At 40.4% G+C, this 12,911-nt stretch overlaps 1 protein-coding gene across 2 annotated transcripts in view; it reads left to right on the top strand.

The window, feature by feature from the left end:
• Positions 1-697: 697 nt before the first annotated feature.
• The window catches only part of prkcha (protein kinase C, eta, a), a 221,016-nt gene continuing 208,802 nt past the window's right edge, over positions 698-12,911 (top strand). The window contains exon 1 of one of the 2 annotated variants that reach the window (XM_059959974.1): positions 698-1,489. In XM_059959974.1, coding sequence (XP_059815957.1) covers positions 1,145-1,489 — 345 coding nt within the window. In that variant the 5' untranslated portion in view covers positions 698-1,144. The remainder of the gene's footprint in view (positions 1,490-12,911) is intronic. The other variant, XM_059959981.1, reaches the window with a different exon arrangement.

The raw sequence follows: 12,911 nt of genomic DNA on the forward strand, positions 1-12,911 counted from the left end.
TGAAAATATCTATCATCATCATCACGAAATCCAAACCTTTGGATTTCTTCCCAACACCATTGGGGCAAGAACCGCGGCTGTTATGACAGACAGCTCTCCTCTCCAAGGTAATTAAGGAATATCGGGTATCCTTCCAGTAACACCCTCGCACGATAAATATATTTAAAGAAAACAATGTACTATGCTGTGATTCTTGAGTTTGTAGAATCATTTCACATGCACATCGCTATTGTTCGTAAACTCAACGAACAAAGCACCGCCTAGGTCATAAACCCCGCCCAACAGGTAGGGGAAAGCAGTTGCCAATCATCGATTGGTCGAAACCTTTGATTGTTTGGCCGTCATTCGTCTACTGCTGCCCGATAACATCCAATCACAATGATAGCTAGATGGATTGGCAAAGCGGAATAAAAGCACTCGCTCAGGTTTCTGGGAAGTGTTGTTCTTCGTATTCAAACCTTCTATTGCGAGAAGGACTGTGGACTACAAACACCAGAATACTTTGGAAAATGCACCTTTAAAAATAATATAAATATTATGGTGATTTTTTAAAAAAGGAGTAATTAAATAAGTTTGTTATTTAAGATTGATTTCTCAATTCTAGATAGCCTTTGACTGAGGGTAGAATAAGCTCTATCGAGGTGTGTTCCTTTCTTAAAAGCCCATCAGCTCGGCAATTGACACACGGAAATTTGATGTTTGATTGCTTCCTGCTTCTCGGAGCCCGAATGACATGAAATAACACTAGCTCCCGATCGCTCAGACGCTTCAGCGTTAGAGTCCAACAACAGGCAGACACCGGGTCAGACAGACACCAGCACTGCGAAAGGCGATTTTCATCCAAAACAAGCGCGAGTAATCGACTCCACCGAAACCTACCTTAGTAAGATCAAAGGGTCTTCAGCGCGCGTGAGGACATCATACACCTGTAATGTTTACTCGTGGCTGACTGGCTTTGTTGAGCAGGGACAAGGGCGAATAAAATCAGGACTCAAGATTTTACAATATTCAACGTTAACTTTTCGTCCGCGGGTAGATTAAGCGGTCTTTTTGCTTTGTTCTTAGTAGTTTTTTTTGTTCCACTTTCAAGTGGCCTGTCAGGTCGCTTCGAGTACTGTGCACCTTTCTGAGTTAGGGTGCAAGGATGGTGCTTTTCAGTGGACCTCTGAAGGTGAAAATCGGAGAGGCTGTGGATCTAAAACCGACCCGATGCGCTCTCAGGCATTCAATATCCAGCAAAAATTACCAGTTATTGGATCCGTATGTAATGGTGAAGATTGATAATCGGAGGGTCGGGCAGACAGTCACAAAACAGAAGACCAGCCGGCCCACATTTAACGAAGACTTCAGTACTCAGATCTGGAGGAGCAGCGAGATCGAGCTGACCGTTTTCCATGACACCCCCATCGGATACGACGATTTTGTGGCCAATTGCACCTTGCAGTTCGAGGAATTACTGAAAAATGGCACGAAGACCTTTGAGGGCTGGGTAAGCTGTTGATATATGTGACATTCGCAAACTGACTTCTGACATTCACTTGACTATTGTTCTTGCAGTTCTGAAAGGCGTGCACGCAGGTTTGCTGCATGGGATTTATGATAATTCTGTAGTGAGTTTTATTTTAAGGGCGATCAGTCCTTAATAGTGGGGTTTTGAAATGCTAGAACCCATTACAGTTTTCGTGACCAAAGCACGGTAGAAAAAATTGTCCATGACCCATCAATGACATGCCTTTGTGTAATATTACAGTTCAAAGACAGGGGAAACATCATACCTTGTGTGTACAATTGCTTCCTATACACATTCTTTCAAAATTAAATCTGGGCTATTTGATAAACACAATAAGCATAATTTGATTTGATTATTAAGACCGACAGTCAATGGTTTGGAATGCCGTCCCAGCACGATTTGAGTTGTCGAGCCTAGCTTATAACTTTTAGTATGACATTATTAAATCTTTTCATAAAATGTTGCAGCAAAGAATGTGATAATGGAAATTGATTACATAATAGTTTTCAGCATTATAACAAATTGCAGCAGCTCAATCAATAATGAGTCCCCTCACAGCCAATTTTCAGCAAACATTAATTGTTGACTTGTCATGAAATTTAGAACCTACCAACCACAATGTTTTGCCAGTGATGGTTGCTGAGGTGTACAGACCAGAAAGTTTCCATGTCCTATTAACTTGCTATAGCTATAGCAGGCTGGTTGAGCATCTTTGTTTGGGGGGGGGGGCGGGGGTTGGGGGAAGAATTTAGAACTAAAAATGTCCATATATTGCCATATATTGATTCATTTTTGGACAGAATTCTCACCTTCCTCTCCTGTGTCTGCATGGATAGATATTGATCACTCATTAAAGTTTTGAATGAAAGGAATGGGCTATTTGATAAAGGACAGGAAGGATAATTTGATTTGATGATAAGACTAATGGACCATGTTTTGGGATGCAGTGCCAACACTATCTGAGTTGTCCCAGGTTAGTTTATAGCCCTAAATTAACATGAAATTATTTTTCGTAAGGTTTTGTTATTGTGTTTGGGAGTGTACATGGCACTGTCATAGGGAATGTAAAAGGCTCGTCCTTAGTTGGTCTTGAAGGTTTTGATGTTAAACCACGTGGTGAAGGTTCTCCTATAGTGTCATTAGATAAGGGTATCCAGGCTGATACCCTAGGAGTATTGAAGCTCAGGAAAGTGTCTGAATTGGAGGGGACTTCACAAGTGGTGGTGTAGCAAACTCCATTTATTTCTGACCAATAGAGGTTATAGATATAAGAGACACAAAGTACACTGCAGATGCTGTGGTCAAATCAAGACATCCAAACAAGCCGGATAAACTCAGCAGGTCGGGCAGCATCTGTTGAAAAAACATTTTTTCAATGGATGCTGCCTGACCTGCTGAGTTTATCCGGCTTGTTTGTACGTCACAGCTGTAGGAGATGCTGTTGAAGAAAATCAGGTGAATTGCTGTGGTGTATTTTTTGAGATGGTACATACTACAGCCATGATACACTCGTAATGGAGGTAGTGGTGAATAGGAAGCTTATCAAGTGCGATGTTTTATTCTGGATGTTCGGCATTCACCCAGGCAAATGGAAAATGTAATCACATTCCCGACTTGTGATCATCAACATGATCAGTTGATGGCAGTCAAAGTGGATATTTCTGTCTGTCTAGAGCAACCTTTTTTGAGCCATGGTCCAATACAGTTAAACAATTAGTCCGTGAAGACCAGGTTGGGAATCCCTGATCTAGACTCAAAATGTTGGTAAGTTTATAATCTTAAGTAATCCTCATCTGCTGGAGACAGATGCAGTACACCGGAGTGAAAATATAGTGGGATCTATGAATACAAGGCCAAGTTATTGGGTGTATTTAAAGTGGAAGGTGATAGGTTCTTGTTTAATAAGGGTGTCATAGGTTACAGGGAGAACGCAGGAAATTTGGGTAGAGAAGGATAATAAATCAGCCATGATGGAATGGCAAAACAGACTTGATGGGCCAAATGGCCTAATTCTGTTCCTATGTCTTTTGGACTCATGGTCTTACGACCCAAATGCCAAGGTCTGAATGAGATCCATAGAAACCTGTCAGTGCTCTTGCATTCATTCCAATGTTCTCGCGTTAGAGGAGCACAATTAGTTATTGCCTTTCTGTGATACATTTGGTTTTGGAATGTGAGCTAGCTATTTCACAGTTTTGTCAAGAGTAATGAATATAAAGGATGTTCAGATGGAGCCCTAACTGAGTGGAATATCACGAGATGATATTGCAGGAACTTCACCAAGCAAAATTTGATGCAGAACTGTCTAAAGAGCTTTCAGAGGAGATAAGCAAAAACTTCATTAAAGGCATAAGTTTCAGGCTGACATCTTAGAGAAAGAAAGAGGTAACGAGGCAGGGACATATACAATGCCTTATAAAAGTATTCCTCCTCAACCCTTTGTTCATATAAATGAGTATTACAGGCAGGGATCTGAATCAATTTAACCGAGAATAGTTATTTGTGAATCACCTGCTCCTTTTTCATAGTAGAGCCCAAAAACAAATAAAATTGTTAAGCATGAAGAACTAAAAGTTCAAAAACTGGAATGTCAGCAGTTCAAAAGTATTCAGCCCTCTTTACTCAGTACTTCATTGAACCACCTCTCGCAGCTTTTATAGCCAGTAGTTTATTTTGGATAAGTCTCTATTAGCTTTACACAACGTAATGGAGCAAGATTTGCCTATTCCTCCTTGCAAAGTTACTCAGGCTGTGCCAGGTTAGTTGGGAATTGTGGTGGACAGTAATCTTTAGATCTCGCCAGAGATGTTCAATCAGGTTAAGGTCAGGACTGTGACTGATCCACTCGAAGACGTCAACTTTCTTCATTTGAGGCCACTCTATGGCTGCCATGGCAGTGTCTTGCTGAAAAATGAACTTCCTCCCTAGTTTAAGCTTTCAGGTTTTAATCCAGGATCTCTCTGTGTTTAGCAGCATTCACCTTCCTATCAATCTTGACCAGATTTCTCATCCTTGCTGCTAAAGAGCATTCCCATAGCATGATGCTACCTCCACCATACTTTACAGTAGGGATGGTGTTACCTGGCTGATGGCCAGTATTCAATTTAAGTCATACTTACCACTTAGTTTTGAGGCCTAAAAGTTCCACTTTTGTCCACATCCTTCAGTATCTTCTAAGTGATGCTTTGCAAGGTCCTTACAGGCAAGGATGTGCTTTTTAATTAATTAATTTAATTAATGCATGTGGCATAAACCGACAGACAGACAGACGTACTTTATTGATCCCAAGGGAAATAGGGTTTCGTTACATTCGCACCAACCAAGAATAGTGCAGTAATATAGCAATATAAAACCATAAATAATTAAATAATAATAAATAAATAATGCCGAGTGGAAATAAGTCCAGGACCAGCCTACTGGTTCAGGGTGTCCGACACTCCGACGGAGGAGTTGTAAAGTTTGATGGCCATAGGCAGGAATGACTTCCTATGACACTCAGTGTTGTGAATACTGCTGAGGATTGTCTCCCTTGCTGTTCTCTTTCCTTGTTTCTTTTGAACCGATGTCAATAATCAGCGGTTAATCCTTGAACCTAGAATACAGAAACGGGGATACTGTGTAAGATCTGTGTAAGTTAGCCCATAAATTGTTGCATAATGTGCACACTTGTCACCTCATTACAGGAAGGGTGTACTTGAAGGGGAGAGCTTCCAAAGGAGATTTTACAAGGATGGTACCATTGCTGGAAATTGTAATTGATTAGGTGAGACTGTTTAAGATCAAAAACCTTTCCTGAGATGACAGATCTTCAATCTGAAACATGAACTTTGCTTCTTTTTTTTCCCAGTTGATGCCTGAATTGCTAAATGTTGCTGGTACTTTTAAAATTTTTATTTCAGATTTCTAGCATCTGCTGTTGTTTTCTCTATTATATGAAGTGACATTTGTGGGGCTGACCCTTTTTGGAAGGAGATTTGTTTGAGGTGTGCTCTATGAAATTTTGAGGGGCCTTGTTAGGGTAAACAGGAAGTGCCTATTTCCCTTAGCAAAGAGATAAATAATTAATAGTGATAGATATGTTAATTTGCGGTAGTAGAAGTATTAAAGAGATGCCAAGGACCCTTTCCTTTGTCTGAAGATCAACTGAGGCCGATTACTCAGTGTCTGAAATGGTGGTAGAGAGAGAACTGTGCACCAGATATAAGCAGTCCCCATATCAGTACAAACGAAACAGTTCTGGTTTCAGAGCTGGGAGGTCTCTGGTCCCAGTCCCATGGTTTTTCAGTTATCTGTGCTGCAAATTTCTCTGTTTCTTAAGATGCTAATTTAGCTGTACCAAAGTATTGGTTCAGATCAAACTCAGATGGCTGTTGTTTACTCGGTATAGTTTTATTGTTTTTAAAGTGAAAATTGGATTTGTGTTTCATTAGAGATCAGTAGTGTAAGTCTGAGCATGAGGTGTGTGGAAACTCTCTATCAGAGTAAGTTAGGACGTAAGTTCATTGGCTTTAAAGATTTCACTAGAATCCGGTCTGACTTGTCATTTATATGGTTAGAAATGATTCAGGTGGATATTTTCAGTGAGCTAGGTGTTGAACTATGTGGAAACCCAAGCCAAGGGGTGAGCATTTGGGTGTCATACCAGTGCAGCTGATTTACTTTCCCAAGAAGGAACCATCTTTGAGAATATTTTCCCCATTGTTATCTTGTGCTCCTTTGGGTTCCACTTTAGCCTAATGACTGAACATAAACAAAGAACTGGATTTACTTGGCAAATTTTAGATTTCACTTTGGGGATGTGCCAACGGATCTGATGGATAATGCAATTCCTTTTGAAGAGTATTGTTGATGTCATAAAAACAAATACATAAGCCAGTTAATTAAGGAAGATGAAACACAGAGCAGGGAGATGAATGACCCGGTGATCTGTTGCAGTGATTGTCAGCTTTGCGATAAGTTTGAGTCAGGAGGACTGTTCTGTTCTCCTTCAGATTCTGCCAAGGTATCATTGTATCTCTCATGGGACAGATTTAACCTCGATTTAGCATCTTATTTGAAAGAATGTGCGACTCCTTTATTACTTCACTATTGGTCTCCTTCAATTCTCTGTTATTTTCTTTCTTGCTGCCAATTGGTGGGTTGGCAGCTTGGGGATTTGATGTTGCAGTTTTACAGGTGAGTGATATGTTAGTTATTTGCGAGGGAAGGGGGTTGGGGGTTTGGAGTTTTGATGTTTTAGCTGACGTTTTCCAGTTGGGTGATCGGTTAGTTTTTGTGCAAGGGAGGGGTTGGAGGATTTGGGGTTTGCGAGCTCATGCTTCTTTTCCTTCTTTGTGCCAGGGGAGGAGTTGATATCTTTTCTCTCAATGACTTCCATGTTTTCCTGTGTTTCATGGCTAGCTGGTGAAGACGAATCTCAGAGTTGCACTCTGCACACATACTTTGATAATAAAAGCAGCCTTTGAAAGTTGTAACTTCACAAAACTGTTTATGATTCTGGCAAGCTGCTGCAGTGAAATTGAACCCATAATGTTCTGGCACAAAAGAAAGAGCCACCACTGAGCCAAGGCTAATTCCCTGACCAGTGGGATGTTTTATGATGGCGCCATATTTAAAATACTGAGGATAGGCTTGAACTCTGAGCTTGGCTAAATTAGCTGACCTCAAACAGAACACTGGCAGAGACCAACAACATATCCCAAATTTTGTTAGATTAAAAAGGATAGAAACAGCTAGAATTATTTTCCTCCAGTTTTATTTCAATGGCTTCCTTTACCAGGTGGTCCCAAAACCCACTGGGGTGTCACCACCTGTCTTCCCTATATTTCCACAGTTTCTGGAAGGATCACCAAGACCCTGAAGAAATACCAGATCAATACCATCCACAAACCCATAAGGAAGCTCAAGTCGAGCTTATGCAGGTCAGAGGTGACCTGGGACTCAGATCAGCTGACTTTTACAGGATTCCCTGTGAATGTGAAGCAGCGTATATCAACCAGATGGGACGCATGGTGGAATCATATCAAGGAACACAGGAGGTCCATCCGTTTGAGTTACCTAGAGGAATTGGTGGTAGCGGAACTCTGCATTCACACTGGCCACAGGACTGGCTTCTATGGCACAAAACTACTGTGCTGTGCCCATGGCTTTTGGGATTGCCTGGTAAAGAAAACAATTGAAATAAAACTAGAGGAAAAGAGTTTTCACAAAGACAAAGGTCTTGCTCTAAGTAAGAAGTGGAATTTGATTGTAAACAAGGTGGGAGGTTGGAAACCTGATTGAATGAAGACTAACCAATCAGGAGGGACTGAATGGGGGGGGGGTATAAATACCACCAGACTAGGTTCATGCCCTGGTATCATCCCTGAAGAAAATAGCAGAGTTTGTCAATGAAACATCGGTTATAATCGATACCTGTAACCTGCTGGAAGCCCTACAAGAGTTTATTAGTCATATACACTGGGAAAGCACTAAATCCTTTTTCCTTTAGTTCATGTCTGCAATGTGGAAACATAAATAGACTTTTTGGTAAACCCTTGTGACCTTTATGAAATCTTGGCTTTTTGGGTTTTTGTTGTTAGAATTAGTGATCTGTAATCGAAGTTTAAAGCAGTTTCATACCTTGGATTTTAAATGGGTTATTTTTCTATCTATCTATCTAGTTATTGAAGTACAGAGTGGAATAGGCCCTTCTGGCACTTTGAGCCATGCTGCCGAGCAATCCCCCCCAATTTAATCCTAGCCTAATCATAGAACAATTTACTTAATGAAGCTTTGCAGCAGATGGCATGAATCAATATAATCTAACATGGAAATTTCATTCCCTCCATGCATCTTTAATAAATTTACACAGCAGGAGTCACTTGCTATTCCAGTTTTTATGAATGTCATTTTACTCGCCTTCTCAACCATTAGCCAAGAGATTCTAGCCTTGCCTTATTTAATGCTTCGCCTGGATTTCTCAGTCAGGTTTTCATCCAATGCAAAACTTTAAATACTTTGGGCCATGTTTTGTGTTTGGGAGATTGGATGGTTCAAGCTGTTCATTTTCCTTGCAGCTGACCTGTATGGGATTTTCTATGGCGATATGCTGTCCATCGCTGGATGTCTGGTAAAGAGCAGTGGTCTTTACTGGCAATCTGCGGCTGATGAAGACCGGCACTTGACATTATAACTCTTCTACAAATTGGATTGAAGCAATCCTTGTGTGGCAAGCAGAGTCTAAACTGAGAAAGCTTAGTTAGAATAGTTACTTCAATATAAAAGCATGATGAGAAAGTGAAATAATAAATGGAATGTAAGTTTATTAAAACGGGCGTATGTCATTTGGTTCTTGTGTCTGATGTTCTGTTCTTTAAGTTTGTGGCTGATCTTTTACCTCAGCTCCATTCTTCTGCTCTAATCCTACATACCTTGACTCCATTAATAATTGAGAATTCCAAGATTCGCTTCACCTTGGGCGAAGAAATGCTTACCTGTCCGGAAAGATCAGTCATTATTTTGAGACTCTGACAATGCAAAAAAAAAACACTTTCTCCTTATCCTGGATGTAGACATTGTCCCTCCATCTACCAAAACTGTACATCCCAGGAGCCACTGTTCAAATCACCCTTAATAATGTTGACTACTCGTTGCTGTTGTTGAGCGCCAATGAGTTGTCGCCGACTCATAGAGACCCTTACTGCCTCTTCATTAGTGTTGCCAAAAAAATTCTGTGAGCTGACACATAACTGCAACATTAAGGGAGGAGACATCTAATTGAGCTGTGCTTGCTATTTTGGGTCTTGAGGTTGCACTTGAGAAAGTATGAATTCTTTGCTAACATTTATCTCATAAAACAGAAAGCAACTTGTTAAGTTTCTCACTCCGTGCCATTTGGCTGATCTTACTGTTCGTCTGGACACAGCAGGGCTTATTTAATTCCTTTACTGTAATTCATCTTTCATGTTATAGTAAAACATCCTAAGGTGGTTCACAATCAGTTCTAGATCCAAGGAGTTATTTAAAAATGCAGTTCATAGTTCGGGGATTGTAGAGTGACACAACATAGATTAAGTTCTTTGGCTTACCATACCCACGCTCATTATTAAGAATCTACTGTACCTCGTAAAAGTGTTCAACTCCTCCCCCCCCACAACCCTTTGTTCACTTAAGTGAATATTACAACCAGGGATGTTTATCAATTTAACTGAAATTTTAAATTTATAAATCACAAGCTCTTTTTTTTCCACAGCAGAGACACCCCTAAAAAAAACAGGAAAAATTGTAAAGCATGAGAAACTAAAAATTCAAAATCTGAAATGCCAGCAGTTCCAAAGTTTTCATCCCTCTTTGCTTTATTTGAAGCCATTCCATGGTTGTTCTGGCAGTGTGCATTGTCCTGCTGAAAGACAAACTTCCTCCCCAGTTTCAACTTTCCGGTAGAGGCCAGTAGTTTTCTATCCAGGATCTCTCTTTATTTATCAGCATTCATCGTCCCATCAATCCTGACCAGATTTCCATTCACTGCTGCTGAAAAGCATTCCCATAGCATGATTCTACCTCCACAATACTTTACAGTGGGAATGGTGTTACCCGGCTGAAGTGCAGTATTAAATTTCGGGCACATGTACTGCTTAGTGTTGGGGCCAAAACATTCTACTTCAGTCCCATCTGACTTCAAGTCCTTCTTCCACATCTTTACAGTATCTTCTAAATGACACTTTACTGAGTCTTTATGGGCAAGGATGTGGATTTTATTTTTAGTCAGGGCTTCTTTGTCGTTCTTCCATAAATTTATTTTTTCTGCAAGGACTTAGAGAGTGTCGAGCCATGAAATTCATTTTTAGTTGCAGCCGTTGACATCTGCAGTGCACTCAGAGTGACTGCAGTTTTCTCAGTAGCCTCTCGTACAAGTGCCATTCTTCTCTGGTGATTAAGTTTGGAGGGGCAGCCTGACCTAAGCAGTGTGGCTGTGGTTTCATATTCTTTTCACTTTTTCATGATGGACTGCTCTGAGCTCCAAGGTATGTTTAGTGCCTTTGAAAAGGTCTGGTACACTTCCCCAGATTTGTGCTTCCCTATCCTCATTTCCCTGACTTGCCTTGAATGCTCCTTATCTTCATTTTGGTTTGGTCTGTTGAAAATCTACTATATTGTTGGACCTTAGAGAGGGGTATTTATTCTTATGAATTCATTGAAAACAGGTGATCCTCCAACTTCCTATGTCAACAAAATGGGTGAGTTGGTAAGAAAATACATTGCTACAGAGGAAAGTTAGTGTGGTAATTACAAAGTAATTTTGCAGCATCACAATTTTGGTTTTAAATTTTTAGTAAACTGTTGACAGAATTTGGAATTTTTGTTTTCATTTGACATGATGCACAATGTTTTGTAGATTAGTTCAAAAATTCTTCTATGTATTTTAGATTTAGGAAAATGTGCGAAGTGTTGTTTGGGCTGAATGCTTTTTCAAGGCACTGTATCTATACTAATCCCATTTACCAGCACTTGGTCCATAGTGTTCTCTACCTTTGCAACTGAAGTACTACTTAAATATTGTGAGAGTTACTGGCTCGACCACCACACAATCAGTTTTCCGGTTTACATTGGCGAAAAAGATACTTTCTTTAGATCCTCTCTAAACCTTCCATTCTCTCTATTGCAAGTATTTCTTTGTTGATAGGGAGGCCAGTTATGCAATTTTCCCCAAGCAGATTCTAGTGTGGCCTGGATAGAACTCAGCAATGTAGTTATGCGGTTTGATCATTACGTGCATTAGATCGAGAGCCAGTTGCATCCAATAGGGATTTGGGGTGACAGGTGAGCACTAGATTCCATTTAGCACAGTTTTAGGTGAGGTGAAATTAAGCTGGGGAGAGATAGAAACAAAAAGTTTCTTAAGGCAGTTGAAGGTGCAGGTAACAAAAAGGAGAAAGCTTTTGAAGCATACAATGAGGTAAGAGCTTTAAATAATGATGTCTGTGATTGAATTGAGCAGTTTCTTTGATAGCCTTCATCTGGAGTTTGAAGCTCGACCCAAGGTTGAGGAGGACATGATGGTCGTAGTTGGGTTGGACCAGGGTTGCGTTACATTCCAGGAAGGGAGATGTGGCTATGGCACGTGGAGTGTTTACTTCAGTGAAATTGTGTTGATTTGGTGGTCTGATCGGATGTAAGAAAAATTCAAGGGCTGGTTGGAGATGGGGAATTGCTGTTGTATAATGGAACATGAAATGGGCTAAAAGTGACCAAGCAGGAACTGGGGTAAGAAATGGCAGAGCTAATGAGTGAGCCTCTGCTTAACTGTTTATTTGAAACATTACATTTGATTGCTTTATCCTTGTCCTCGAATCACAGCAGAAGAGGCCTTTTGGGCCATCATGCCCATGTTGTCTCCTAGCAGATCAACTCCTTCTGTCCCATTCTCCCCCTTATTCCTCTCTCACATGTCCCTCACTTTATACCTAATTCTCCTGCACCTATCCACACCAAGTGCACAGTTATCCTATCAGCACAGCTTTAAGACGGAAGAAACTGGAGCCCATCAAGGAAGCCTACACTGTCATAAGCGTTACATACAAATCCCACACATTAAGCACCTGAGGTAAAGATTAAAACTGCATTTCAGGCACTGTGATGTGGCAGTACAAATTGCACCACGCTATGATTTAACACAAAACCACTGGGATTAAGAACGTTGTGGGCCTCCTTTTGACTCCCAAGATGGGTACAGATTTGAACAGGGCGAGTTTTGCCATCATGAATATCAGAAAGGCTTCATGTATATTAATATTCATGAAGTTTAGGAGTTCAGATCGGTCTTGAATGCAAATCCCTGGATCCACATATTGTTTGTGGCACTAATTCGCTTGAGGCGTGTGGGTGGGAGTATGTTAAGGGAGGATGATGCAGTCACAGTGTCTTTTTTCAAAAACTTAGCTGAGAACACTTAATCACTTGCTGCAAAAATAACATGCATGCAAGCCCAGAACACAAACTTCTTATCTTTACCGAAAATCAGTATTCCATTTGGTTGCCATGTGTACAGAACGATAAAAGAACCTTACCAGTGTTCTTAATCCACTTGCTTTCCAGTATGTTCATGAATTGTGATGGAGCGTGATGTGATCAACAGATATTGTTCAAACCTTGCACAACATATTGTTTCTGCTTTTGTTGAGGTATGAATGGGCAAGCTGTGTAGACCAGGAAGAGTCCAAGATTATTTCTTGCTATTATTAGTGAGACGATTCAAGCAATTGTGTTACTGCAGCTTTTTTTATTTTCATTTTTTAACCATTACTTGCCTTTCTGGAGATCTGTCTGGGTTAGTTTAATCATATACAGCTCAGTTATATTTAACTCCTTAAAATTCAATGTGTATAGTTTGGATGAGATATAAAATATTAAAAATCTCCAC

This window comes from Hypanus sabinus, chromosome 2 (assembly GCF_030144855.1).
Source record: "Hypanus sabinus isolate sHypSab1 chromosome 2, sHypSab1.hap1, whole genome shotgun sequence".
NCBI classification, from domain to species: domain Eukaryota; kingdom Metazoa; phylum Chordata; class Chondrichthyes; order Myliobatiformes; family Dasyatidae; genus Hypanus; species Hypanus sabinus.